General features: G+C 44.8%; 5 protein-coding genes across 10 annotated transcripts in view; 2 read left to right on the top strand and 3 right to left on the bottom strand.

Annotated features, from left to right (window-relative positions):
• Positions 1 to 79: 79 nt before the first annotated feature.
• On the bottom strand, positions 80 to 1,332 carry LOC106748645 (YTH domain-containing protein 1-like). Its single transcript, XM_014627361.1, has 3 exons — positions 654 to 1,332; positions 428 to 584; positions 80 to 210 (listed from the first exon to the last, which is right to left on the bottom strand). The coding sequence occupies exons 1-3, from the start codon at positions 1,095 to 1,097 to the stop codon at positions 107 to 109; spliced, it is 705 nt and encodes a 234-aa protein (XP_014482847.1). The 5' UTR covers positions 1,098 to 1,332; the 3' UTR covers positions 80 to 106.
• Positions 1,333 to 1,416: 84 nt separating this feature from the next.
• On the bottom strand, positions 1,417 to 3,009 carry LOC106748646 (E3 SUMO-protein ligase NSE2-like). The gene is made up of 5 exons (XM_014627362.1): positions 2,721 to 3,009; positions 2,367 to 2,527; positions 2,032 to 2,125; positions 1,760 to 1,952; positions 1,417 to 1,641 (listed from the first exon to the last, which is right to left on the bottom strand). The coding sequence occupies exons 1-5, from the start codon at positions 2,797 to 2,799 to the stop codon at positions 1,542 to 1,544; spliced, it is 627 nt and encodes a 208-aa protein (XP_014482848.1). The 5' UTR covers positions 2,800 to 3,009; the 3' UTR covers positions 1,417 to 1,541.
• Positions 3,010 to 3,619: 610 nt separating this feature from the next.
• LOC106748643 (kynurenine--oxoglutarate transaminase 3) lies at positions 3,620 to 7,492 on the top strand. Of its 5 annotated transcripts, none has more exons than XM_014627355.1 (8): positions 3,620 to 4,007; positions 5,462 to 5,598; positions 5,671 to 5,821; positions 5,914 to 6,150; positions 6,241 to 6,484; positions 6,567 to 6,733; positions 6,819 to 7,169; positions 7,246 to 7,492. In XM_014627355.1, exons 1-8 carry the CDS (start codon positions 3,975 to 3,977, stop codon positions 7,300 to 7,302), a joined length of 1,377 nt encoding a protein of 458 aa, XP_014482841.1. In that variant the 5' UTR covers positions 3,620 to 3,974; the 3' UTR covers positions 7,303 to 7,492. The 5 variants fall into 5 exon arrangements, with proteins under 5 accessions (XP_014482841.1, XP_014482845.1, XP_014482844.1 ...); XM_014627359.1 differs by lacking the exon at positions 3,620 to 4,007 and adding an exon at positions 4,399 to 4,550; XM_014627358.1 differs by lacking the exon at positions 3,620 to 4,007 and adding an exon at positions 4,642 to 4,773.
• LOC106748634 (UPF0605 protein CG18335-like) lies at positions 7,435 to 11,248 on the bottom strand. Its single transcript, XM_014627345.1, has 8 exons — positions 11,222 to 11,248; positions 10,979 to 11,088; positions 10,742 to 10,874; positions 9,740 to 9,836; positions 9,192 to 9,370; positions 9,005 to 9,081; positions 7,983 to 8,129; positions 7,435 to 7,697 (listed from the first exon to the last, which is right to left on the bottom strand). The coding sequence occupies exons 1-8, from the start codon at positions 11,246 to 11,248 to the stop codon at positions 7,631 to 7,633; spliced, it is 837 nt and encodes a 278-aa protein (XP_014482831.1). The 3' UTR covers positions 7,435 to 7,630.
• A 562-nt stretch (positions 11,249 to 11,810) lies between these two features.
• Positions 11,811 to 24,025, top strand: part of LOC106748660 — a 41,810-nt gene continuing 29,595 nt past the window's right edge. Inside the window, exon 1 of one of the 2 annotated variants that reach the window (XM_014627398.1) lies at positions 11,811 to 11,927. In XM_014627398.1, coding sequence (XP_014482884.1) covers positions 11,826 to 11,927 — 102 coding nt within the window. In that variant the 5' untranslated portion in view covers positions 11,811 to 11,825. Of the gene's footprint in view, positions 11,928 to 17,042; positions 17,355 to 24,025 lie in introns of those variants that run through there. The other variant, XM_014627399.1, reaches the window with a different exon arrangement.

The raw sequence follows: 24,025 nt of genomic DNA on the forward strand, positions 1-24,025 counted from the left end.
AGTTTATTTCTGGCCAACACGATTGCTTTGTTGCTCCTCGCGATGTGTCCCTCGCTCGCGAGTTCTCTCTCTCTCTCTCTCTCCTTCTTTTCGTATTTCATGACTTTCAGGTGAGCAAAAAGATAAAGAGACTTGCGCCGAGCATTTTGACGGTAGATGCCTTCCGAAATTCGCCGCCAACTTGAGAAACTGAGTCCTTCACCTCGGTCTCTGAAAAATGTTTCTCGATTACACACGAGTCACCGGAAATTCGTACGAACGAAGTGCGCGGTATATGTTTCTCGCGTTTGACTTATACGCAGAAGGACATTCCGATCGTCGAGTAATCTCGTGCCTTGATTGAGTCCGTTAAAAGAAGAGACGGCAGGACAAGAAATAACGGAGAAAATTACGCAACATCTTTCTTCTCGTCTTGACGTGTTCTCACCGTATTCGTAATATTGCAGGGTCTCCGTGGACGTTTCCTCGCACTCCTCCGTGGTCGATCTAATCGTCACGACTTCCTGTCTCTCGCAATCGTCGACCTTACCCACGAGCGGCACGTAACCAGACCTGGCCACACGAGTCCTGCCGGCATCTTCAACCTGGAAAACAGGTAAAAGTTTCCTTTGGTACTAACCGTAATCGTAGGCTTCGCTGGGTTCCTCGTTCACCGTTTCTTGGTCCTCCTCGTCGGCCTGTTCGGCGGTCTCATCGACGGCCTCGTCGGCGGTCTCGTCGTCGTTGACCTTGTCTTCTTCGTCACCTTCGTCCTCTTCCTCCTCGTCTTCGTCTTCATCCTCCTCCTCGTCATTCACAGCAGAACGATACGATCTGCCGTAGTCAGGTCGGTTCCGTGGTCGATAGCGTTGTCGAACAACGTAGTCGTTACTGCGATATGCTTGCTTGATCCAACGTGGATATTCGAGGAGATGACGTCGCGAGAGTTGTAGAGAACCTTCATAAAACGCGGTTTCCATGTTCGACGGATGCTTACGGATACTGCGGACAATTATGTTCGACGCGAGCGTTGCCGAAGAATCGCGACCGGGTCCATCATCGACAGCACGAATACGCGACAGAACTAAAAACGTCGAGAGAAACGCAAACATAAACATAGCCTGAGCTGTGTCATTATCGATCGGTAGCGATGCGATTTGAATGCAAACGCGATTAGATCAAGCGCAATCGAACGCGCAACCGCGATGCCGCTTGAAGTCACTTCGCCGCGTACGGCAAGCACGCATATCGAAACGGTTATATTACATAACGTGACCGCGTTTGTAATTGTGCGCGTATATGAATAATGCAAAAAAATATAGTCCACATCGAAAGGTATTGATGGAGAGACACATAAGATCGAACTTTAGACACGAGGAGTCTACGAGTGATTTTCTCCTTCGACGATTGTTCGATTAAAGCTATCGTTCGTTACAATGCAGTAGAAAATTACTTTTTATTAGCTTATGAAATATGGCGATTTATATATATTAGTATGTACACAATATATGTTCACTCGACGTATCTAATATAGAGTTGGGAATGCGTTGTTGCTTTCGAGTTCAAGCTGAATTTTTCTCCAGATATGCTTTCATCAAGACATCGACATGACACTGGGATAGGTTTATATATTCAGTGTTGCTGCATCCCACTACAGGACACCTGCAAATATAATATAATATAAATATAAATATAATAAATATAATATAAATATAATATATAAAATATGACTATAAGTCAGCCGTACATCCTAATATATAACATCCCGTGAAAAACGCACCTTGTCTTTTTGTTCTTCTTCAACACCGCAATGAGGCTTTCCTTGTCGTACACGTGACCACAGGCTGCATTTTTCACAGGATTGGTCATCCTTGTCTTCGTAATCGGATCGATAACGTTTATTTCAGTACTTGTGAGACACAAATCGGTATTTGAGTCATCCAACACATTGTTTGATGAGCCAGGCTGGCTTGCTGAAATATTTACATTATTTTCAGAGAAGAGTATTAAAAATAATATTTTCCGAGCAAACTTTACGGTAACAGAGATTACCAAACTGCACATCTTCCATTTGACGATTGTACGCCAACAGTCTCGGGTCTTCCAATGGGTTGATTTGGATTGTATTCATAGCTTTTCTAAATGTCTGTTACAGGTAGATAGTAAATATTGTGAATGTCAGAAACAAAACTTAAATCTGCAGGATGAGAGGTCAAGTTAGAAAGCTATATAAGTGCAATGATTATAAAATCAATCTTGAATAACCAATTTTAAGAAACCAATAGTAAACTTATAGGACGATGATGAAAGTAACCAAAAAAATTTCCTGATACTTCTAATTAACATGATTTCAAAAATGGACTAAATTACTTTAGAATTCTACTTGCTTTCTTGATACTTTTGATGTCATGGTCTAATATTAACTCATCGATGCTTCCTAATTGATCTTTAATCTGACTTGTGGCATTTATCTGTTCTGTCACACGACAATTCTCTATCACAACATTTTTCAATTCTTTCAATATATCTTCTCTTTCTTTCTCATCGACTGAAAATATCATGAAAAATGAAAAAAATATATTATTACATATAAATTATTATTTTCTCATGGGTGTATTTTTCAAATAGTTGTCTCCAGTTACGCTTTGACACTCAAAATAGAACATGCAAGAAGAAAACTTAAAAATGTACAAGATACATTGACCACAAGGCATGTTTCTAACCTTGCTAAAGCGTCTTACCATAGTATTTCATAATGTTTATTGCCATTTTCGTAAAACTATTGTCGAGTTCTCTAACCGTTGGTGCATTCTGCGCCATTTTCAATTATTATGCTGTTTTATACTATCAAAGATACTATCGTAATTATCCAACATGTATACAGCGCTTCTAGCCACTTTCAGCCGCCAATCAAACAATGGCTGCGTTCAGTAGGGCGCAATAGGTGGTAAACGGTTTATATGTTGTATATTTTGCTGAACGCTGTTATGGTGCAGTTCATTCGCGTGAATACTGTCAGCAAAAACTAATCTTTCAGTATTACAACTTTTTCGGCAGAAAGACAAAAAAATTATGCTAAATTAGCTATATAATTCGGACATGTATGATGATGATGATGATGCTCTAATGGTGATGCATTGGAAGTAGCCATTTTAGTTAACATATTTTACTTATATTCAGCGTACTTTAGTTTGCTGGAAAACATGGCAATCGCCGAATAAACATATTGAGGGGCTAAACGCGTTTAAGACCATTCAGTAATCATAAAACGGTCGCAGAACTGTTGAGTCCTGCTGAACACAGCCATTATGTGACGAACCACCTGTCAAAACATGAAAGTGACACCGTTAAATTTGCGAAAGAAATCAATCTTGCCCATTGCACCTGCTGAATTATATAACTCCTTGGAATATCTTATATTCATTATATCAGATACTTTTATACTCATTTTTTAAATTCTCTAAATATGTATATTTATGTGGTTCAAGTACAGAAAGTGCAGCTAAGCGCATGCGACGCAAGGGGCGCTGCGAGTCGATTCCGTTATTCGCCAATAAGAATGCGGTCCACTAAGTGTTCTTCCAACCGTCAAATCGCTTCATTGGTTAGGTTAAATTTTACTTGGCGTCCTCCTAGCGAGTAATTTCTCAGAACGACGTTTGCTCCGAAGAAAGGGACTGTCGTAAAATGTGTTCCATGTGTTTTATGTTAAGATAAGATAATATTTTATTGTTACAATAAAATGGCACGCAACAAAATCACGTGAGTCGATATGAAAATATAAAAAATGATGACGAATCGAAGTATAAATCATATTCACTTGATGGCCCACGTAAAATGAAATAAGGCTGTCGTGAACGTTCACGAGAGAAATAGAACGTGCTTCAAATCGAAGGTGAACTACTAAAATGTGAAAGTAGTTAGCCTTTGCCAATCGTTCTTTGTCCTGTTTCACTCGGCTCGGTTTTAATCGACTCAGAGCAAGCGAATATACCATGAGAGGCGCCACGTTTTTCTTCGTGCTCACGGTGAGTTATTCTTCCTTTTCTACATTTCGAAAATATCTACAAAAGAACGGTGAAAAATCGGTCGTCTTAGAGAACTTGCTCTCGTGAAGAAATCACTTAGTGAAATATTGCACGAGGAAAACGAATTTGTTGGTTCTATAACGAGCTCAATTATGTAGTCTGTCAACTTAATATTAAAGTCTTGGCTCTTCGGAGATATGATAATTTTCCTACAAACAGTGAAGTGGGTCAATATATATTAATAAATGTATCATTTGACGATGCGCTTCGTTTGATTGGGTCTTTTGATTCGAATTAATTTGAATTGTCGAATCTCTCACTCAAAGACCAATAGCGTGGTGCAATCGTATCTCAAGTGCTTAGAAATTTCTGTTCTCCTCCTCTGCGCGTTTTCCTTGCTTACACGTTGCATAACTCAAATATCACGTTGATAACATTCACTCACCCTTCAAAGCTCGTTCAGTGGATGTTGAGTTTTCGTTCGCGTCATTTCCTCAAATAGCGGTTTTAACTTCGCTTCATCTACCATATCGTCGAAATTCGGTATGTATCTCCCACGATTCTTAAATGTTTCTAATTACTTCTCCTACTATACATCACTTGATGGGCGCCATGTTTTCCTGAGAAATTAGATGGTGTCGAACTAATCGTGACGACAAATAACGCGTGAATTAGTGGTTGACTTAGAAATGACGAAAGAGTTCGTTTCTGTAAGAATTGTTTCCCCGTGAAAGTTAATTTTCCCGCCACTTTGCAGCATACTATAGTTAAGTTTCTCTTACACGTCGTGTGTTAAAAACATCGTTCTATCTTCCTCTAGCATGTATTGAGCAATAAAGATGGAACAAAGTTTGAAAACAAGATAAACTATAGCTGATAAATAGGTTATGTAAATTTTGTCGTAGGTTGCTACTCTGCATTTTTGTTGCAATAGTTTTAATATGTTACAATAGTGTCACGAAGAGCAACTTATCGCGGTGGTCACTTGTGAGAAAGTAATGTCATTTGCTGTATTAAAAATACTGTATTTGCTAACACCGTTTTTTTCCATAATTCCATATTTCTCCATAATTCGTAAATAAATATAAAACCGTTTCTCACTTAATTTCATATCACCATTAAAAGTTACTAAAATTAATATTATTAATAAGATGTAACTCGCTCGCTTATTTACATATGTCTGTTCCAGAAAAAAACAGTTTAATTAAGCAATTTTCTGCTACCAGCAGCTTCATAACTATTGAAAGATTTTCTGCTGAATGACACTTAGCAGTTTATATTTCTCAACGTGTTTATTAAGTGGTCCAGGGTATTGGAAGTATATTGGAAAAATGGTGACAGCTTAATAAATATGTTGAAGAAGTCTAAACAGTTGTATAGCTGCATGTGGTATAAAGAACTTGCTCCTTTTCTACTGAATGTAACCTATATCTGTTCACATAAATATCATCTAGATGTTAACGAGAGCCTATTTTCTGGCAACAGCAAGTAAGGTCACATCATTTAATACACTGAGAAACATCAGAAATATCTCTGAGATGTCAAAGTTTGATCTTCCTGCGCGTCTGAAAGGCAGTGAGAAGTCTGTATGGTAAGTGAAAATCTTACTTTGTTGTATAAGTATATGAAAGTTTATTACTATTTATTTACATTTACCCCTTAGGGTGGAATATATTCAGCTCGCGCTGCAGTACAAACCATTGAATTTAGGCCAGGGGTTTCCTGATTATTATGCGCCCAAAAATGTGACTAATGCCTTGGCTGCTACTGCAAACAGCGATAATCCGCTTTTGCAGCAATATACTAGAGGATTTGTAAATATTATGTATTATTAGTAGTTTAACTAGAAATTATCTATCTTAATGTTATACGAATCTTTACTGATACATATGTAATCTTTACACAGGGTCATCCAAGATTAGTGAATGCAATTGCAAAACTCTATTCCAAAGTCATCAACCGTGACTTAAATCCAAACCAGGAGGTATTAGTTACCGCTGGTGCTTATGAAGCATTATTTGTCACTCTGAATGGCCACACAAATCCTGGAGATGAGTGGATCGTCATCGAACCCTTCTTCGACTGTTATGTGCCCATGATACGATCAGCTGGTGGAATTCCTAGATTCATAGCACTGAAACCGGTAAGGACTGGCAATAATTAACTCAGAGGAAACTTTCAACATGTAACATGTACATCTGATCTAATATTATTTTATCATTTTCTCCTACAGAGATCCACAACGGGCACAATCAGCTCTAGCGACTGGATATTCGACAGGCAGGAGATGGAAAGTCTCTTCAACGAGAAAACCAAAGGTATTATCATCAACACGCCGCACAATCCGGTAGGAAAGGTGTTCACTTTGGACGAGTTACAGTTTATCGCTGATCTCGCCAAGAAATGGAACACTCTCGTAGTGTCGGATGAAGTTTACGAGTGGATCATCTACGAGCCATATCGTCATATAAGAATAGGTAAGAATCACGAAATCGACATAAGATAGAATTGCGTGAGATTGTATTTTGTTTGACTGTTCGTTATCTTTTGTTTAATTAGCGACGTTACCGGGTATGTTCGAACGTACAATTACGATTGGGTCAGCGGGCAAGTCGTTCAGTGTAACGGGTTGGAAGATAGGCTGGGCATATGGGCCTGCGAATTTAATGTTCAATCTGCAGGTGATGCATCAGAACACCGTATATACCTGCACCACTCCAATTCAGGTAATTTAGTTTACAAAGAGTTTCTAGAGAAAAATACCTTCTGCAGACTAAATACTTTATATACTTTTAAATATTTTAATTACAGGAAGCGGTTGCTATCAGCTTCGAGCTAGAGTTGGAACGTTTCGGCCAGCCAGAATGCTACTTCAACAGTCTGGCGAAAGAACTGATGCCAAAGCGAGACTACATGGCGAAGTTCTTGTCGGAAGTTGGCATGGTGCCGACGATACCCGAAGGCGGATATTTCATGATTGCCAATTGGACATCGTTGGAGAACAAGACGAAGCTGAACGAAGAGACGGACGAGTACAAGGACTACAAGTTCACCAAGTGGATGATTAAGAACGTCGGCCTGCAAGGTATACCACCCTCGGCGTTTTACGGTCCCGAGCACAGACATCTGGGCGAAGACTACGTGCGATATTGTTTTATCAAGGTAAGTGGCACCATTTGTCATCAAGACGGCACACGGCTACGGCGTTTACTAAACATCGGTCGTTGCGTTTCTATAGAAAGACGAAAACTTGAAGGCCGCTGGCGATATCTTGAAGAAATGGGCATCTAAATAATTTATTTTGTATATACATATATATACAATGTACATATATTATGTATATTCTCGAACGCGGATGATTTTCCGCATTAGTTAAATCGGTCAATTTGTTTACATTGTCTCTATCACGACGAAGGTGTAAAACAAGACACGCAATTTTTACATATATTTGTATCTCTGTGAATATATTATAGACGGTTCTGTTATTCTTATCTACTATATTCCTATTTGTACGCATTAATATCAGGAGCTATTTTATGACGTTTCTTTCATTCTCGGTTCTATGAATCGTATATGATATTGTTTTATTGTCCTAAGTAAATAACGGCAACTACGAAGCCAGATTAAACGGAGTCTCGTCGCAGCCATCTTTTGGCGTCTCTCGTGTCAGCTTCGAAAGTCTTGCCGTACCTGCAAAGTAAACATTCGTTCTTGAAGAAAATTGACGTTGGTGTTTTTCATTTAGATCCTCGGATCCTTTGATCTCCGAGCTTTTTCTTTCTCTCTTCAGACTTGAGTCCCCTTTCGAAGCCTTCGATCATTGACTTCTCAAGATCCTTTGAATCTCTTAAATCCTTGAGTCTCCGGGTTGATGTTTTTGGATCCTTAGATCCTCTCATATTCCTTGATCCTCATACATATTCATATCATACACATATTCATTTAATTATAAACTCATAATTGTTGGCGACTTGCCTGAACGCGGCGCCGGGAACGTGGCCAAGATAATTCGGTATCAGGCCTACGTATTTGTGGTAGATTTCGCTGGGCTGGACGAGTATCGGAGGATCAGGACCGGAGATAATCACTTCTCGATAAATTATCGCGCAATCGTGCAGAGGCCTCTCAAATGGCAACGTATCGAGACGCACGTTGTGAGAAATATGTTTCGCATATCCTTCTCGAGGAATAGTTAAATGTTATATACCGTAATATATGTAAAACATATTCCCAGAGCTTCTTTTTCAAATTATCTTACAAAAATACAGGTTAAGTTGGATTATAATTATTTTAAATTAACAATCGGTGTGAATTCGGTTGCTCACTTCTCGCGTTTTCGCGAATGAAGGAACGCCAGGTGTGATTTTCCCCGTTCGAAAGTTGCATTTCACTCGATTGCTGATGATCGCGCGAAAAGGGTATTTTTAAAGATCGGAAAAGTAGAGCTCGTGAATTTATATGAGTCCTGAATATTCGATGACAGATTACGGAACGATTTCCTCGTAATCGATGCGCGAAAAAACAATTGAAATGAGAGATTCGACATTTGCATCGTTATAATTAAATGTATCGTTAATAATTAAGAAAAGATTTTCTTGAGAATTTCTTGAGAATGAATTAAATAATTGTGGTGGCATTGTTAATGACTTGATAATATGCAGTAATTTATTGATCGATCTGACAATCACATTAATGCCTTCTATCGGTAACGATCCTTGACACAAATATATTTTCCCGTAACTAATGATTAATAAATTTTAACATCGTTATTTGGTTGGAAATTAATTATTTGTACATTCTTCCATGTGGTAATAATATTACGGAAGAATTATGCGTTTCCAAATAGTTTCTTATTCATTTCTCGTTTATATCGCCACCGTTCACGAATGTTTCCTGTTTATTTTAACCAGTAGGTATTGTATCAAGCTAGCTTTCTATACAATTTGTGTACAAGGTGGAAGTGTGTGGTCTTCCAGTATCTTTTACTGCCACTTTACTGCATGTCGGACGACGAGTTCACCATCGCTCCCACACATTCCGGTAGCACGGTAAGTCTAAATCGGCCTTTTATCGGCTACGATGAAAAGGAAAGACGATATTAATATAGATCAATGAACCTCCTCAAGCTATGACGTTGATTTAAGAATAACGATATATTAATAACGGAATATTCTTTTCTCCAACCTTACGATCCTTCGGATCCCGCGGCTCGCCTTGTTCGCATTGTTGCGCGTCGATCCTTCTTCTCAGCCGATCCCGCGCCTCCTTGTGTCGTAATTGATGTCGTTCGAACTCGGCGACCTGCTCGGTCGTGTGCACCGCGAATCTCTGTCCGCATCTAGTGTCCAATCTCGGTATGAAACCTGCGCGATATATCCGACATTCAATGAGTCCCAGGAGGAGGATTCGTTCACGGAAAAGATCTCCTACGACGGAAGGGGGACTAGATGAAAATTCAATATCAAAATATAAAAACTCGACAATGAGAAACGATATCTCTTTTATCTCGAGTGAGAACATGCAGCTGTATCAAAACTCGAGACGACTCGGAGCAATTGATCGAGCAGACACCTATAGAAATTTTTCTGTCCTTACAAACGAGTTTTCATTTAGTCCACCGACAGCGGAAAATCCAGTTACATCAACGGGGTTATTTGTTCCGCGTTTTACGTCACAACGTGAATATTATACGATGATGTTACGCGTCTTGAGAATTTCATGCCGATAAGCACCCTCATATCCAGGTAACATTGGATGGACGAAGATAGAATCGGTTCTCTTGGAGCGTGCGTTGACCATGTCTACATCACGTTGCGGTGGTCTTGTCACCTACTAAACAACGTTCGTTATCGGGCAATCGATAAGATTATATTGTGAACACTCCGGCGATAGGACACATACCGGTGTGTCATTGACGTGCGTCGGACGTGAAAGACTTATGCTCACGTGATTTGTTTACTTCTGCATGAAAGAAGAAACTCACGGCATTATTAGACTCTCGTCGGTTCGTCGGTTTTGAATAACGAGCTACATTTTACGGGACATTTGTATACAAATGTATCCCGAGGAAAGAATCGGCGGTTGAATCGATCAATAAAACTGACGATCTCGTTCCAACAAATTACGCGTGATGTAACGATAATCGTTATACAGTTGTGAGCCAGGTCACAGTCATCGTATTGATTAACAACTCACCGCAGGAATTATGAAATCCTACCGATAATTATGTAATGATATCGATTATATAATATCGTTCATGTATGTATAAAATGTCTGGCGTAAGCTGTGCCATCTGTCACGTACATACATGTAGTTTAGGTTGATGTGAGCAAAAAAATCCTCTACTATTTTGCAAACAACCGCGCAAAATTTCGAGTTATTAATTACCGAAAGTGGCCGTATAAAGGCTTCTTTAATTAATACTGATAACTCAATAATTTGATGATAGTTGGTACAGCTTGTGTCAGACACCCTGTATATATTAATATTGAATATTAATTAATTGAATGGTTTAATGATAGTAGATAGTTATAGATATTATATAACCAAATAATTATATAATCTGATAATTAGGCAATTAAGTGAATAGTTAAATCGATGAACAAACTTTGCCCGTCTAAGCGAGAACTCGTCAATTCCAGCGCTCTTTTCCTTCAATGTACGGCAAATTTCACGGACATATTTTACGTGGCTGTCGCATATCGCGAGGCATAACAGCGTTACGAATTGCCCACCTCGCCGACCGCACGGCTCGACAGGATGAGCGCATCCGCATGGTTAACTGCAGGATCGAGTAGCAATTTGTGCGTAGTCTTCGCGAATGTTTCGCCGCATCTGAATTGAAACTGCGGACAATAACCGGAGTACCTGCAAATAGCAGCCGACGATCTCTGTGTCAGCGAGATTCTCGAGGCCGGTCAATCCGGTCGTCCCGATCGATCGTAATTGTTCGGCGAAAATTCACTTCTCACCCCGGGATGAGATGAGGCTCCGAAGTGGTTAATAGTTCCATCCCGGCCGTCGTCTCTCGTGAAATTCGCTGCGCCGAAGAACTCGTCGATTTTACCGGTGGGAGGGAAAACTACAAATTTCTTTGCCTCTTAGCGAGAGGGTTATCTCAAAAACATTTTCAATGTCGAACACGCCGCCGAACGATCGAAATTCGGATGTTTTATCGAGCGGTTGCGTTCACTCGTTACGTACTTCTTTTTTACGATCTTGCTTTCAAGTGAAGAATTCATGCGGGTTGAGATAATCAACCGGCAAAGGGAACATCAGGACGATGACGAGGAGGGGGAGAGAATGCCCGTAATAGAGTAGGGAGGACACGCGTTGCGTGCTCAAACGGGAGAAGGTGCACAATCATTGTTTCGCTTTTCAGTTTTCACGGGACCACCGCGACGTTAACACGTCTCGCTCGGGTTTTCCGGGATAGCTCGTCTCGCTCGTGTGTAAAAGCGCGCTCGGGTTCCTTTGTTATTTTTTTTCTCGTAATAATTATAATTGAACATTTTAATGAGAACTGAGTTGGTAATGGAAAAGTTTCGCTCGCGATTGCGTAAAAATGCGGAAGCCGCGATAAAAGTGATTTCGTTCCAAAACGAGAAACGCGTCCGGAGTGAGTGCGAGAGTGAAGAGAATCGCGAGTACGGGAGAGACAGGGATCGACGGGAGTAGTCGGCGATAGAGTAACGTGGAGATTTCGACGAGAATATTCACGAGACGCGAAGTGTGACACGTGGTGCGCCTCCTCTCCTTCCTCTCCGTCCGTCTCGTTTCTCCCACGATAATGGAAGGACTCCGCGGTTCAGCGCCTTAATGAATTATTTAGTGACGAAGATCATGTGGTTCCGACGAGAGACCAGCTCCATTTTCTACGTCGAGTCCGACTGCGAGCCTGTCAAATTGGCCGAGCACAAGGTATAAAGAAGCGGTTCGAGCTAAGTAAGATTCATCTAAGTAACCGAATTAACCCGCTAACGATAGTATACTGTGCGATCGGCCGCTTGATTAAACACGACTAATCGCTCGCTCGTTCGTGCACATCAATATTCATAACGGCGCTCGTGAGAATTAATGCACGCCGTATCGGGAAAGGGAGGCTTCACGACGACCTGACGACGATGGGGAGGGCGGGGAGTAATCATGCGTAATCGGGAAAACGGCAGACCCGGCTTGCGGAAAAGTGGAAATTCCACCCGCATCCGTGTGGAAAGCGCGTAATAATAGCGCGTCGTAAAAGGAAAAAGTGAAACTATACCGGCGGTAACGCTTAACGCCTGGCCTGCGTTTACGAGCTGTTTCGACAGCGTGGCGAGGGAGAGCGACACGACATAACGATGAAATTACTACCACGATGTGATGATTTCATTTCCATGGTTTTTCTTCCTCCCTCTCTCTCGAACACGCGCTGAATTTGCGATCAGCCGACGACCGCCAGCAGCGCGTTATTCAACGCGCTTGCGTAATGCGTTAACTAACGGTCGCTCGCGGATTTTTTTACTTCACGCACTATATTATGTCGGCTGATGTTTGTCTTACTAGAAAAAAATATGAAATTCGAGTACACGCCCGACGTCGATTCGCTCGATGTTAAGGCGTCACCTTTTGAGGATCACGGCCAGATGTAACCGGCGAACGAAACGACGCGACGTCAGGAGGAATAATCATTTTCTCCTCGTAGCTCAGCCGGTTTTGTTTCACGTCCCCGCAACCGGAAACCGCCTTATCGCGTCGCACCGCGTGGTTTTCCGTGGGTGGACATGTAGCGACAACAAAGACGTACCGACACACGAGTATTGTCATGCCGGGCGCGTTCGTTAAGTCGGCCGGAATCCGCGGGGGACAGCGTCGTGTTTTCTGACATCGAGATACACACCGACGTGGCCCGGGTTTTCGCGTGATTCACGCCCCGTTTTTTGTTTTATATTTAAAAGTCGAAAGCTTCGACAGGGTTCCTCGGCGCAATCGCCGGCTGGAGCGGGTTGAATCTCGCGGCGCCGAGAGAGAGAGAGAGACATCGATGCCTCATAAAACGCGTTCCCCTCCGCGTCGTTCTCGTCCCTGAGCTGCGCGTGCGATAAATTAGCGGTTGTTGAATATCAATGCGCGGTGATCGTTAATCCCGGTGAATCAGACGACCGGTTAATTTTAACCGGCCGTCGTGGATTCTCCGACTAATTAAAGCCCGTGGAGCGACCGTACGACGTGCATACGTGTGTCGCCCCGTTTCCCTTCGATTTGCATATTTTATGGCTATTCTTTAGAAACAGAACGAAAGAGAGAGAGAGATATATATATTCTCGAGCAACGTACGGTTAGACATGGGTATTTTAAGCACGCGAATAATTCATCGCGTCGCGGTTAAACCAGACGGATTCGTATCTGCGTTTTATTATTGCGACGGGGCGGGGGGAAAAAAGACGGCGGAAGCCTCGAGCGGAAGCGGCGCGCGGAAAGTTTATCGACACGCGCGACAGCGTGTTTCGCTGAATGTCAATCATTTTCCACGGTAGTTTGCGAGCAGAGCTCGCTTGGCTCCCCGAGCACGTGTCCCTCGAATAAGGAGGAAGATCGGCGTTAGATCTCGTCGCGTGCTGCTGTCCCACCATTTTTTTCTCGCGCGTTTGTCAATTTAGCATGCGGCGATGCATGCGTCGTATCCCGGCAAAGTCAGTCTCTCAGAAGAAAGAGAAAATATGCAATACTCGCGACGTCGCGTCACATCGCTTGTCGAAATCCCGAGGAAATCGCGCGTTTCCGTCCGAATGAAATCCGCCGAGCGTTCGATGGGTCGCAATAAAAGCGGCCGTCCTCGTGAAAACGGGGAAGATCGCAACGGTGAAACTCGCTCGCTCGTTCCGCCGACGAATTCGCGGCTCTCGCGGGCAGACGTTTTAGCGGGATCAAATTTGCCGGTCGTTCATCAAATCGTTGAATCGAGAGCGTCATTCTCGATCGGGAGTGAAAGAGATCGAACGGAGGAGAAACTCGCCGGTGGGTACCAGGCGAAATCGCGCGCGGTGGTTCCCACCTGGCAAGTGCATACGGCGTGCGTGAGTCAGCGCGCGTTCGTCGCGCACGTGCGTGTCGCGCGTGTAAGCGTGAAGAAAGGGGACGAAAAACACCCGTGAGGCCCACCTAATTTCATCACTTCGAATCCGTCGCCCTGAATGTCAATGGCGCTCGTCGACGACGACGCGTCGATATTTCGTCAACGCACGAGGTATCGTTCTATCTCGGCCCGGAGTGCATTTTAGATTCGAGCGTCGCTACCCGGGAAGCCCGGACAATAAAACGTCGCGAATGCGAGTCACGATCCGATCACGCGGATGCATCGGCCGCCTGTGTACGCGTATGTATACGCGCGAGCGAACAAAAGGGCGAAAAGACGCGGATGCGACGCGCGCTGCGCCACCGATACGTCGCGGCGACGACGACGTTCTCGAGGAGAGAACACGCGCGTGAATAATTTATGCAGCGAACGCCTCGCGCCACTTATTCATCGATCTTCCTGTGCCGATCTTTTCTTCCTCGGAAACACGAGCTCGTGCCCGAGTCTATAAATTTTGCTACTGCGTTAAACCTGCGCGGAATAATTCCGGTTTTCAAGAGAGATCTCGATGCGGAGACGTCGAGATGTAACATTGTATACTAAGTAATAGTAATTGTAATCATTTAATATTCAATAATATTTCTCGACATTTCATTCACGATATTTTAATCTTTATCTTCAATTCCGTGAAAATGAGCAATGCGTTGATTAAATAATAACGGAGTTTGCTTACCTGCAAATGGAACATACGCGATAAACAAATATTGAATAATTAATATGGATAATTAATGAGAACAAGCGAAATAACGAACTTTCTTTCTCTCTCTCGCAATCTATTTAACCCTTTTATTAGCGTAGAAATTTCGTAGGATTTGGAGAGTCAAGGGATTCAGATTAAAAAGATAACAGGTACAGTCAGAATATGTAATAATGTAGCAATGCTATGTACTGATAGAAGTTAAAATTTACATTCGATAAAATAGCGATAAGCTTTCGGATAGAAGTGGAAAGAGCATAGTGGGGGAGGGGGAGGGGGGGGTAAAGTCAAAGTCGGGCCCGCCGGTAACGACACGTCATATGTTCCAGGTGTACCTAGTCATTTTGTTACGCATAATGTTCCGGATTTCAACGGACGTTTGACTAACCTACAGAGAACAAAGGGATACCTCGAGTCAAAATTTAAATCGGTATTCGTAGCTTGTTATTTGATAAATAATCTTAGATTTTTATATATTCATTACAGTTTGACACACACACGCAATGAAATTTAGAATAAGATTTGTATAATCTTGAAAAACTTGGCTGTTCAACCCGATTTCTTTTTTTTCAATATAGTTATTTCCCTCCCTCTGTTTCTCCTCATGATTCTCCCGCGTTCGACTTCAATCCGACCGCATTCTGTTTATCAGGGACACTTATTCGTCGTTACTTAATGAAAAATTATAGATTTTCAATTTAGTTGTAGGAAATTTTGCGCAACAAGATTTGCACAATCCTCAGACTCGGCTGTTTTATCCAATTTTCTCAATCTCTGTCTCTCCTCGAGAATTCACCGGCATTCGGCTTCAGCCTGACCGCATTCCGTTTGCCTCTCTGCCCATCGGGAAGCGCGCGCATTCGCAGTATGTCCTTACTTGATAAATAATAATAGACTTTTCCTCAATTTGACTCACACAATGAAGTTTGGCACGAGTTTTACGTAATCCTGAGATTTCTTCCCACCCAACTCTATCTCTCTTTCTTTCCGTTTCTCCCCGCGACTCCCCCATATTCGACTTTAACCTGACCGCATTCCGTTTGTCTCTCTGCCCATCGGCGAGGGGGTGGGAGGGGGCACGTATTGCTCGTAACTCGAGATTCGGGAGGACCTCTCGCGATCATCATCGGGGCAAAGAGATTACGAGACTCGATCTTTCCAAAGCCGGTCGACATTTCGAATTCGTGAATCATAGAGCAAGACGGATTACGCTCGCGACGTAGCGATGATTAAGGGCCGGAGATTAGAGGGAATCGTCGGATACGTGGAGGAGGATGTGGTTAACGGTGCCCCCGCTCGGGCCCTTGCACTCCTCGACTCGACACGTCATAAGGAATGAACGATATTAACATTTACGCCATACACGACGCCGACCGGCTCCGCTTGCCTCCGCACGCCGTCGTGAGTCACGCGCGTCCGCGGATCTGGCAGACTTTACGGCGCTGGAAGCACCGTAATCCATAAAGTTGTGCCAGCGAACACGACGGTGCGCATCGTTAAAAGCCCCGAAGCGAGGGAGATCATAGACGCCGGCGGGAAAACAGTTCGCGCCTTGCGACCGGGTGATATATGGGCTTGGATTTTTGACCCCTGCTTCTCCTCCGAAGAAGCGGGGCCGAAGTCACGGTCGCGTGTGACCGCGGGAAATTTATAAAGGAAGTAGCATGACTTTCGTACTCTTGTATATTCTGCGTGAACACGGACTCTCTGTTTTGTTCTCTATGGAATTTCCAGTTCTAACGATACAACTTGTTTGAATTTTTATTCCTACCTTGGCTGTGATAATATCTTAAATTTACGTTCTTGCTAATTTCAACGTTGAAACGTGAGTTATTTTGAATATTTAGGTCGAAATATCTCTCGTATGTCAATTTCGGCGAAGTTATTTTTATTTTCCCTCCTGTCTCGCGAAAATGTGTTTTACATGCGAGTGTTCCGGCGGTTTCACGACCAGCCGAGGATACACAGCGTCGCGTAAAAAGGGTTGGAGGGAGGGGGGGGGGAGGAGAAAAGAAGGAGACTTAGAATATACCGAGTTGTCAAAGCAGAGTCCACCAAAGTGCGGGGATAAGAAAAGATCAGACAGGGTTGTTCAGTAGAGAGGAGAGAAAGGACACGAAGGGGGGAGAGGGGGCGAGGCGGAGGCTAAAGGAGGAGGAGGAGAAGAAGGTGGAGGGATATTCACACGACAGCCATCAGTTCAGTGTGGTTCCGCGCTCCGTCAGGTGTGTGTCTCTCCGCGTGGATCGACGGATCGTATCTAATCCCGATCGAATAGAAGTGATATATCTCTACGGAGCGTATCGAGTCGAGATCGCGAGCGGAGAAATAATTGACTCGGATCGCGATCAGACTCGCCTCCTCTCTTCTGAGCCGCGTCTTGGCGCATTCGTTTTCTCGTATCGGCGATATGTAACCGATATCGGCACGTGATCGGCCGGAGAATCGTGATCGCATGATCGTGTCGACGATCCTCTCGAGCGTGACGGGTTTCCATCGACGACATTCGCACGACGGCCGGCATGTCGATTTGAAGGTGAGTCCGCTCAGCTCTGGTGAATTACAACCCCCCCCCCCCCCCCNGAGAGTTCCGACGTGGCGATCGTGCAACTTTTCCCCGGGGGAACGCGGGAAAATGCAAAAGTTTTCACAGAAATTTTGCGAGAAATTCCACGTTTCCGTGGTTCGGAAAGTTACACGATCGCTGTAAAATCGAGTTCACGAGGAATTTTTTACCCGTGCAAAACTCTACGGTCCTTCTCCTCCTCCTCGCCGGTAACGACACGCACGTACGCACGCATGTACACACACTTCGAGCGCTGATATAACCGGAGTCACGGAGTCTTAAAGAAATTAATAGAAACTAATAGAAATTAAGAAATTAAGAAACTAAAAGAAATTAATAGTAAGTTAATTAAGGAGACGGGGAATATTAAATGTGTGTCGTCGATCACACTTGTAGTGGCACGAAGTAGGTGGAACGTCTCGTCGTGGAACCGGTTGACAGGTGGCCGGCACGCGAAAAGGAGCGCATATAGTTACCATGCGCGCGAGTTAAGTTCCCTCCGTGGTGACCGGGACGGTGTGCCGCGACTGTAATGATACATTAATCACCGGCGACGTTGACCAATTAAGAAGCTGAAAATTCACAAGGGACGCGAGACGAGGATGCGTTTCCGCCTGAACTGTTTATCGCACGCGCGCTTTATATGATTTCCACTTTCTGTCGGCGATCTCGCTCGTCACGGGAATTCATCGTTTAGTCGGTCCGATAAATTTCGACCGTTTCGACGGTTTTAACAGCGAAAGAGATTCACTCTCAGCGATATTCTCTTTCGAGATGTGAGACGGGCCTTCCTCTCTCCGATGAAAAATTCACGAATAAATTTGCGTTCCCTTTGTGGTTTGATTTTTCTCGGCACGGCTTTTGACCTCTTTTCAGGAATCTCCTCTATTCACTGAGGAGCGGCAGCTGATTTTTCTTTTCCCTTTTTTTTTCTTTACTCTGTCCCTTGCAGGTCGCAGAAGCGTGACTAACCCCGAAGTTCAAGAAGTCAATGATACGCGATCGGAAACCGGTCGACAGGTAGCTCGAGACATGCTCGAGACGCCTCCCTAAGAGCGGCCTCCTCCTAAAGAGAGAGCTCTTTAATTTAACTCGTCGTTTTTCCCGCGTCCGATAAAGACGTGCCGAACGAATGCTAATAGCCGATGATTAATGCGTAATGACCGACGGCCGATTAATTCCGGTCGTTCCGCGCGCGCTCGCATAGCTACGTCCCCGGATATGTCTCGCTTCGGTTTTTACAAAAGTATCTCCCTCTAACCGGATAATTGTGCGCTCGTTTAGCGAGAGCCCTCTCATTCCGCTCGCATGATTAATTCTGATCGTGGCTGAAGAGCTGCTCTATAATTCGCGCGGTCCTCCTCTTATTATACCACGGCGAAAGTAAAACCGCTCCGCGGCAAATAAACGCCGGTGTTTAGCGTTGATTATTCATCTCATTCTTCTTTTTCCTTCCACCCTTTTTTCCCCTCATTGCTTCGGCGAGCACACGGCGTCTTTCTTTGTCGACCGTAGTAGCGGCCGCCTCTTGAGAAACACCACCCCGTATGAGTCTTCAGTCTATAGCGCGCGTGCCAAGGGCGACCTTAACATTTACTTAAAAATAGCCGCCGGACTAGAGGCGTCGACGTAAAGCCGACGTTGAAATAAGGTCGCGGCATTTAAACCCACGGGATAGTTGTCACGGGTCGATAACCGTACGTGATATAACGAGCCGGTAATAGCCGTCGCTGTAACTAATGAAGCCACGTTAAGTCGATCGTGTCTCTCTCTCTCTCTCTCTCTCTCGTTATCATTCTCCGCCTCTCTTCCCTTTCTCTCTCCCCCTCCCTCCCTCCCTCGAGCTCTCTTGTCGCGTTCTAATTGATTCCCCGACATTCATTCGCGCTATAATTGCGCGATTCGTTACGCAATCCCGTTCGCTCGTCGTATACGCGCGCAAATCGATGAATCGAAACCGCGCGCGACTATCACCGTCCGGCATCCGGCCAATTTGCTCATCCGAACGCACACGAGCGGCCCATTTACGAGGGTTATCGAGAGGCTAATGGACATATTAGTATAACACGATATTTACCCGAGGAGGGGGATATTTACGGAGGGTTGGAAGCAGCTGCGCAGACATCTCCGGAATTAGAGGGGATATGAAAGATTACGCGTCGGAGAAGCGGAGTCTCAGAGGTGTTGCTTTGATATTGTACAGATATGTATCCGGATTTCCAACTCGCGCCACCTTAACACGTTTACGTATTGTTCAGCGCTATTGTGCGTACGTTTTTTCTCACCGTGTGATTTACTCAAGACCAGATTCGATCCAAATTGTTCTCAAAATACTCGGATATTTTTCCGAGCGTGCTGTGCAATAAACAGCGCCGAGAGAAGAAATATTTGGTATTTGTAACTCATTCAAGCATAAAGTTCGGCATACGAGCACATTATTTTTCCCCACATATTATTGCTGCTACGTTTTGTAGTTAAGATCATAAAATGTGTATAGCTGAGGCCGAAAATAACGATAATTTCTCCTGGTGTGATCGTTGTTAAGTGCACAAACTCATTAATGGTAATTCAGTAAAGTACGCTTTCGTTCGAATTTGTAGTCGACCACGTTTGACCGGCAACGCCCGAGTTCGATCGTGGCAGCGTATTGAGAAAAATTTCAACTCCGTCGATAGTCCTCGCGCGTTATGCGCGTCGACGCACACATGAATGGGCGTTGATCCGTCCTCTTCCTTGTGTCATCGACTTGGCGTGTATCGCAATACGCATCGGGCGCGCGCAATAGGAAACGGAGTAAGACGCGCGCTCGACGACGACCGTTATCCATTGTTACGGGCCGCCTCGTAGAGCACGAGCGGCGCGCGCCGGTTTAGCCTCGTTAAGGACAATTAAAAGCGGCCCGTTTAATTGGCCGGGCCTCACTCATTCAATCGACGTTTATTAAAGAAGAATTACACGCCCCACGCCTTTTAACGAGCGTGCGTGCTTCATTCCCGTGGGAGACGCGCCGCGAAACGGCCAGGGGAAGATTCCTCTCGGAGCGAATAATCCGCGGAGGAGCGCGCCGAGGAGCGTGGAAAGTGAAACTCTCACTGGGCTTTTGTCGCAATCAAATTGCATTATTGAACGCGGCTGATCTCGACGACAGGGAGGAAATAATGAAAAATGGCGCTCGACGAGAGAGAGAGAGAGAGAGAGTCTTCTGCGTCGTCTTAGTTAAGGACCGGAGAGTGGCGGCGAAGGAAGTTCATAAATTATAAGGTTCACTTTGAATGCGACCTGGTACTTAAAGGAGAACCTTATAAATTACGCGCTCACACTCCTCGCTCGCTCCCCCTCCCAACCTCTCATTTATCGTGCGTGCTTCTCTCGCGAAGGATAACGAACTTGCACTTTGTTTGCACTTTCTTCCTTTTTATTTCACAACGCGCAGCGGAGACGTATATTGTCAGGTGTGACAGGCTTTTGTACCTTTACACGCAGCCTCGCATAATGAGAGGGGTACTTGAAGTACTCACGAAGGAGACTACTACCTGGTCGCAGAAAGAGAGAGGGAGGGAAGAAAGGGAGAGAGAGGAGATAACGAGGGAATGAACGGGTCGTCTCGTTGTTTCCGCCGTTCGCCGCGTTTTCGACAAAAAATCCCACGAGGCGGGGTTCTTTTATTCCCCTTCCCCCCCCCCCCTCCGAAAGCAATGCGTCTTTACCGTTTCTTCGCGCCACAGCGTGTTTTTCGGTAATGAGGACGTGTTATGCAAATCGCCGATTATTGTAACTGTCGCGCGAACGGTACGCGAACGCGTCCTCCTCTCACTCACTTTCGCGCGCCTCTCTCGCTCCCGCCGGGGCGTTTGGCGTTTGGAAACTCGGCAGAAAAACGAGTTCTAGTCCGGCGGCGCACGTCGCCATGTAACACCTCCTCCGTTAAATCGCCATTTCCCTCGTGGCAGTCGCGGAATGCATTAAGATGCGTCGCGCTAAGTAGATGAGATAACAAAGTCGTTATCTTACCTATTATTTTTGCCGAGCCTTTCTCTCTCTCTCTCTCCCCCTGCTCTCTCGGGCTGCCCTTTCTGGAAAAGTTAGCAACACCTACCGTGCAATAAAGAAGCGGCTAAATTGGAAAATCCTATCTTATCTGGGGATCGAGAAGACCGAGGCTCTAATCTTCATTCCCCGAGCGGATGCCCGGACTCGAGTCGGACTTCCCTTCCGCGGGTAATCCCCGAAGTATTTATAGTATTCCCGTTCATTTCACGGCTGGTTAATAACCGGATAAAATAGCCGGGCGATGGTGTGCCGATTAACGAGTCACGTTTCCCGGCGAACATGCCCCCATCTTCAGGAGGAACACTCCCGATAAATCAGGACTCGCTCTCCGCGCTCCGCCGTGGATAACTTATCTCGCTCACAATGCCCTGCCCGCGTAATTCCTGGATATATTCCTTCGCGAACGCGCGCGGCAAATTAAAGTCCCTCCCCCTCCCCCGCCCCTGCGCGCAAAACGTTGCTATCCTGCGTTCCGATCACACGCGACTCCCGCCAGATCCTGCCGCTCGTTATTATTATCCTCGGAGTCGCGATGAAATTCGAAGAAATAATGTATTCGATTTTTTTATTACACAATACTTTTATTTGCTTCAGTTTTTTTTTTTTTTTCTTAAGCCATTTCGTTCTTCTGTTACTACACAGGGCTATTTTTTCGGGGAAAACGGCTGGTCGGGAAATTCTGATTTTAGATCTTTTTTTAATTTCTTGGATTCTAATTATCCTAAACCAGCGCTTGGATCTCATGAATCTCAATATTTTCGCAGCCCGGCCCGAAATAGGTTAATTCAGATGCGCGATATGTGGGTTCTTTTAAATTTAATATAATTCAGATCCCTTACGGTTTGGTGATTTAGATTCTCCGCGGTTTAATAATTCAGATCCTTCGCGGTGGATTGAGATTTCTCGAGGAACATTCTCCATCGGCATTAATTACGGTTCGTCCTGAATTACGACAGCTCGGCACCGCGATGCGAAGATTCCCCCGCGGATCTAAAGCGATCCCCTTTCCAGCCGCGATCGTTCCCATCGCGTCCAATAAATACGTCTGGAATACCCGGATGCGAGTCGTCGAAAATTCTGCGCCGAGCATCGCGATGCCTCTCGTATTAACCAGTCACGATTCTCAATCTCGCCTTAGCGAGGCGCTTCTCCAGCTTCGAGGTGCGCCCCACGATCGGCTAGATCGCTCCAATTCTCCGCCGCCAGATAATGCGGATTGGCTCGTAGATCAGTACCCGTACAATGTGAGTATCTAGGCAATATATCAGGGGGTGGGTGAGCCTCTCTTCGAGTCCTAACGCAGCATCCTCCTTCCTCCTCCTCCTCCTCCTTCTTCCTCCTTTTATTCTTCGTCTTCCTCGTACGAAAGTATTTCGCGTTTACGTTCGAGCGCGCCTGTTTCTTATCTTTATGGCACAGAAGACATACGCTGAAAATTTATGGAAACTGTAAATTGCAGTATTTTTGTACAACCGGTGTGTCCAAAGTTTCCGGGACATTCTGTAATCACCTCGAGACGGAAGCGGAGGGACCATCGGAGGTCGTAAGATTTCGCGAGAAATTCTCGAAAAATTTTTTAAGGCAGCTACATCGTAGAACGTCGGATTTCCAGTAGCGACGTTAAGAAGTCCTTATAAATTTATTATGTATTGAAAAAAGAAATAGTTTTCTTAAATAACTTAATTTAATTACTCATAAGCAATAAATGTTGATTTCGAGCGAAATTAAGAGAGATTCATACACAATATCACAAACACGAGGGCACTTATTCTTCAATTTTTTTTCATTAATGCCTTATTTACACATCGATCGAGCTGATAGAGATGCACGCACAATAAACGGTTCACACGGTTCAACATTCGGATCTCGAGGACCAATTAGACATTTGTCGCTCGTTCACCGGAACGACGAGGAAACGTGTCCAGCGCGAAAGTGACTGGAATTTTACAGCGAGATCGACGGCTTTTCTCTCGGCGCGTCAGCGTGATTAATAAATCAAGATGAGCGGCGGAGAGGGCACGCCGAAGGTGTACTCGTCGCCGCGCGAATTCCGATTGGGAATTCCACCTTTCATTCCGGGCACCGGAATCTCGGTCGTTGTTGCGGCCTAGGAAACCAGTGAGCGAGCGAGCGAGCGAGCGCGCGCGCGCTCATAAATAAGGCATAACTGTGCGCCGGGGCGAGCGTGGGCGAGGGATTCTTTGTGCGCGCGACGTACGCGCGATTTGTTGCGCGGGTTGAGAGAGGGTGGTCGAGAGCGAGCAAGCGAGGAAGCCGCGAGGAATTATCCGTCCGTGTATTCGCGTGGGCGTGCGTAGGTATCAGCCTCCGAAGAGAAGAATCATCAGGGAAGTACGAAGCGAAGGACGGCGAAGGAGGATTGAACGAAGACGCTGCTCTCTCCTCCAGACACGTCGTTCCTCTCACCCCCTCTTTTCCCCCGTCCCTCATCGCGATCTATTTCCAACTTTGTCATTTTTATTGGTTACGATAGTCGAACGTTCCCCGTTCTGCTGCTTCCTCTCCCCTTCTCGCCGATCGACTAACGTTGCGGGTATAATTTAATTTCCTGCATCGAGGTTGTCTTGTTA

The sequence above is a fragment of the Dinoponera quadriceps genome, unplaced genomic scaffold (genome assembly GCF_001313825.1).
Source record: "Dinoponera quadriceps isolate SergipeBrazil2010 unplaced genomic scaffold, ASM131382v1 scaffold2094, whole genome shotgun sequence".
Lineage (NCBI taxonomy): Eukaryota > Metazoa > Arthropoda > Insecta > Hymenoptera > Formicidae > Dinoponera > Dinoponera quadriceps.

Bases quoted from the DNA above. Each gene is read 5' to 3' on its own strand.
- LOC106748645 (XM_014627361.1), bottom strand. From the start codon at position 1,097: ATGTTTATGTTTGCGTTTCTCTCGACGTTTTTAGTTCTGTCGCGTATT. The intron at 585-653 runs GTGAACGAGGAA...CCTGTTTTCCAG, and splicing joins ACGAGGAGGACCAAGAAACG to GTTGAAGATGCCGGCAGGAC. The intron at 211-427 runs GTGAGAACACGT...AACATTTTTCAG, and splicing joins CCTGCAATATTACGAATACG to AGACCGAGGTGAAGGACTCA.
- LOC106748646 (XM_014627362.1), bottom strand. From the start codon at position 2,799: ATGGCGCAGAATGCACCAACGGTTAGAGAACTCGACAATAGTTTTACG. The intron at 2,528-2,720 runs GTAAGACGCTTT...TGATATTTTCAG, and splicing joins AAACATTATGAAATACTATG to TCGATGAGAAAGAAAGAGAA. The intron at 1,953-2,031 runs GTAATCTCTGTT...TAAATATTTCAG, and splicing joins AATGGAAGATGTGCAGTTTG to CAAGCCAGCCTGGCTCATCA.
- LOC106748643 (XM_014627355.1), top strand. From the start codon at position 3,975: ATGAGAGGCGCCACGTTTTTCTTCGTGCTCACG. The intron at 6,151-6,240 runs GTAAGGACTGGC...TTTCTCCTACAG, and splicing joins GATTCATAGCACTGAAACCG to AGATCCACAACGGGCACAAT. The intron at 6,485-6,566 runs GTAAGAATCACG...TTGTTTAATTAG, and splicing joins ATATCGTCATATAAGAATAG to CGACGTTACCGGGTATGTTC.
- LOC106748634 (XM_014627345.1), bottom strand. From the start codon at position 11,248: ATGAATTCTTCACTTGAAAGCAAGATC. The intron at 9,371-9,739 runs GTGCTTATCGGC...TATATCGCGCAG, and splicing joins AATGTTACCTGGATATGAGG to GTTTCATACCGAGATTGGAC. The intron at 9,082-9,191 runs GTTGGAGAAAAG...TTTTCATCGTAG, and splicing joins GGGATCCGAAGGATCGTAAG to CCGATAAAAGGCCGATTTAG.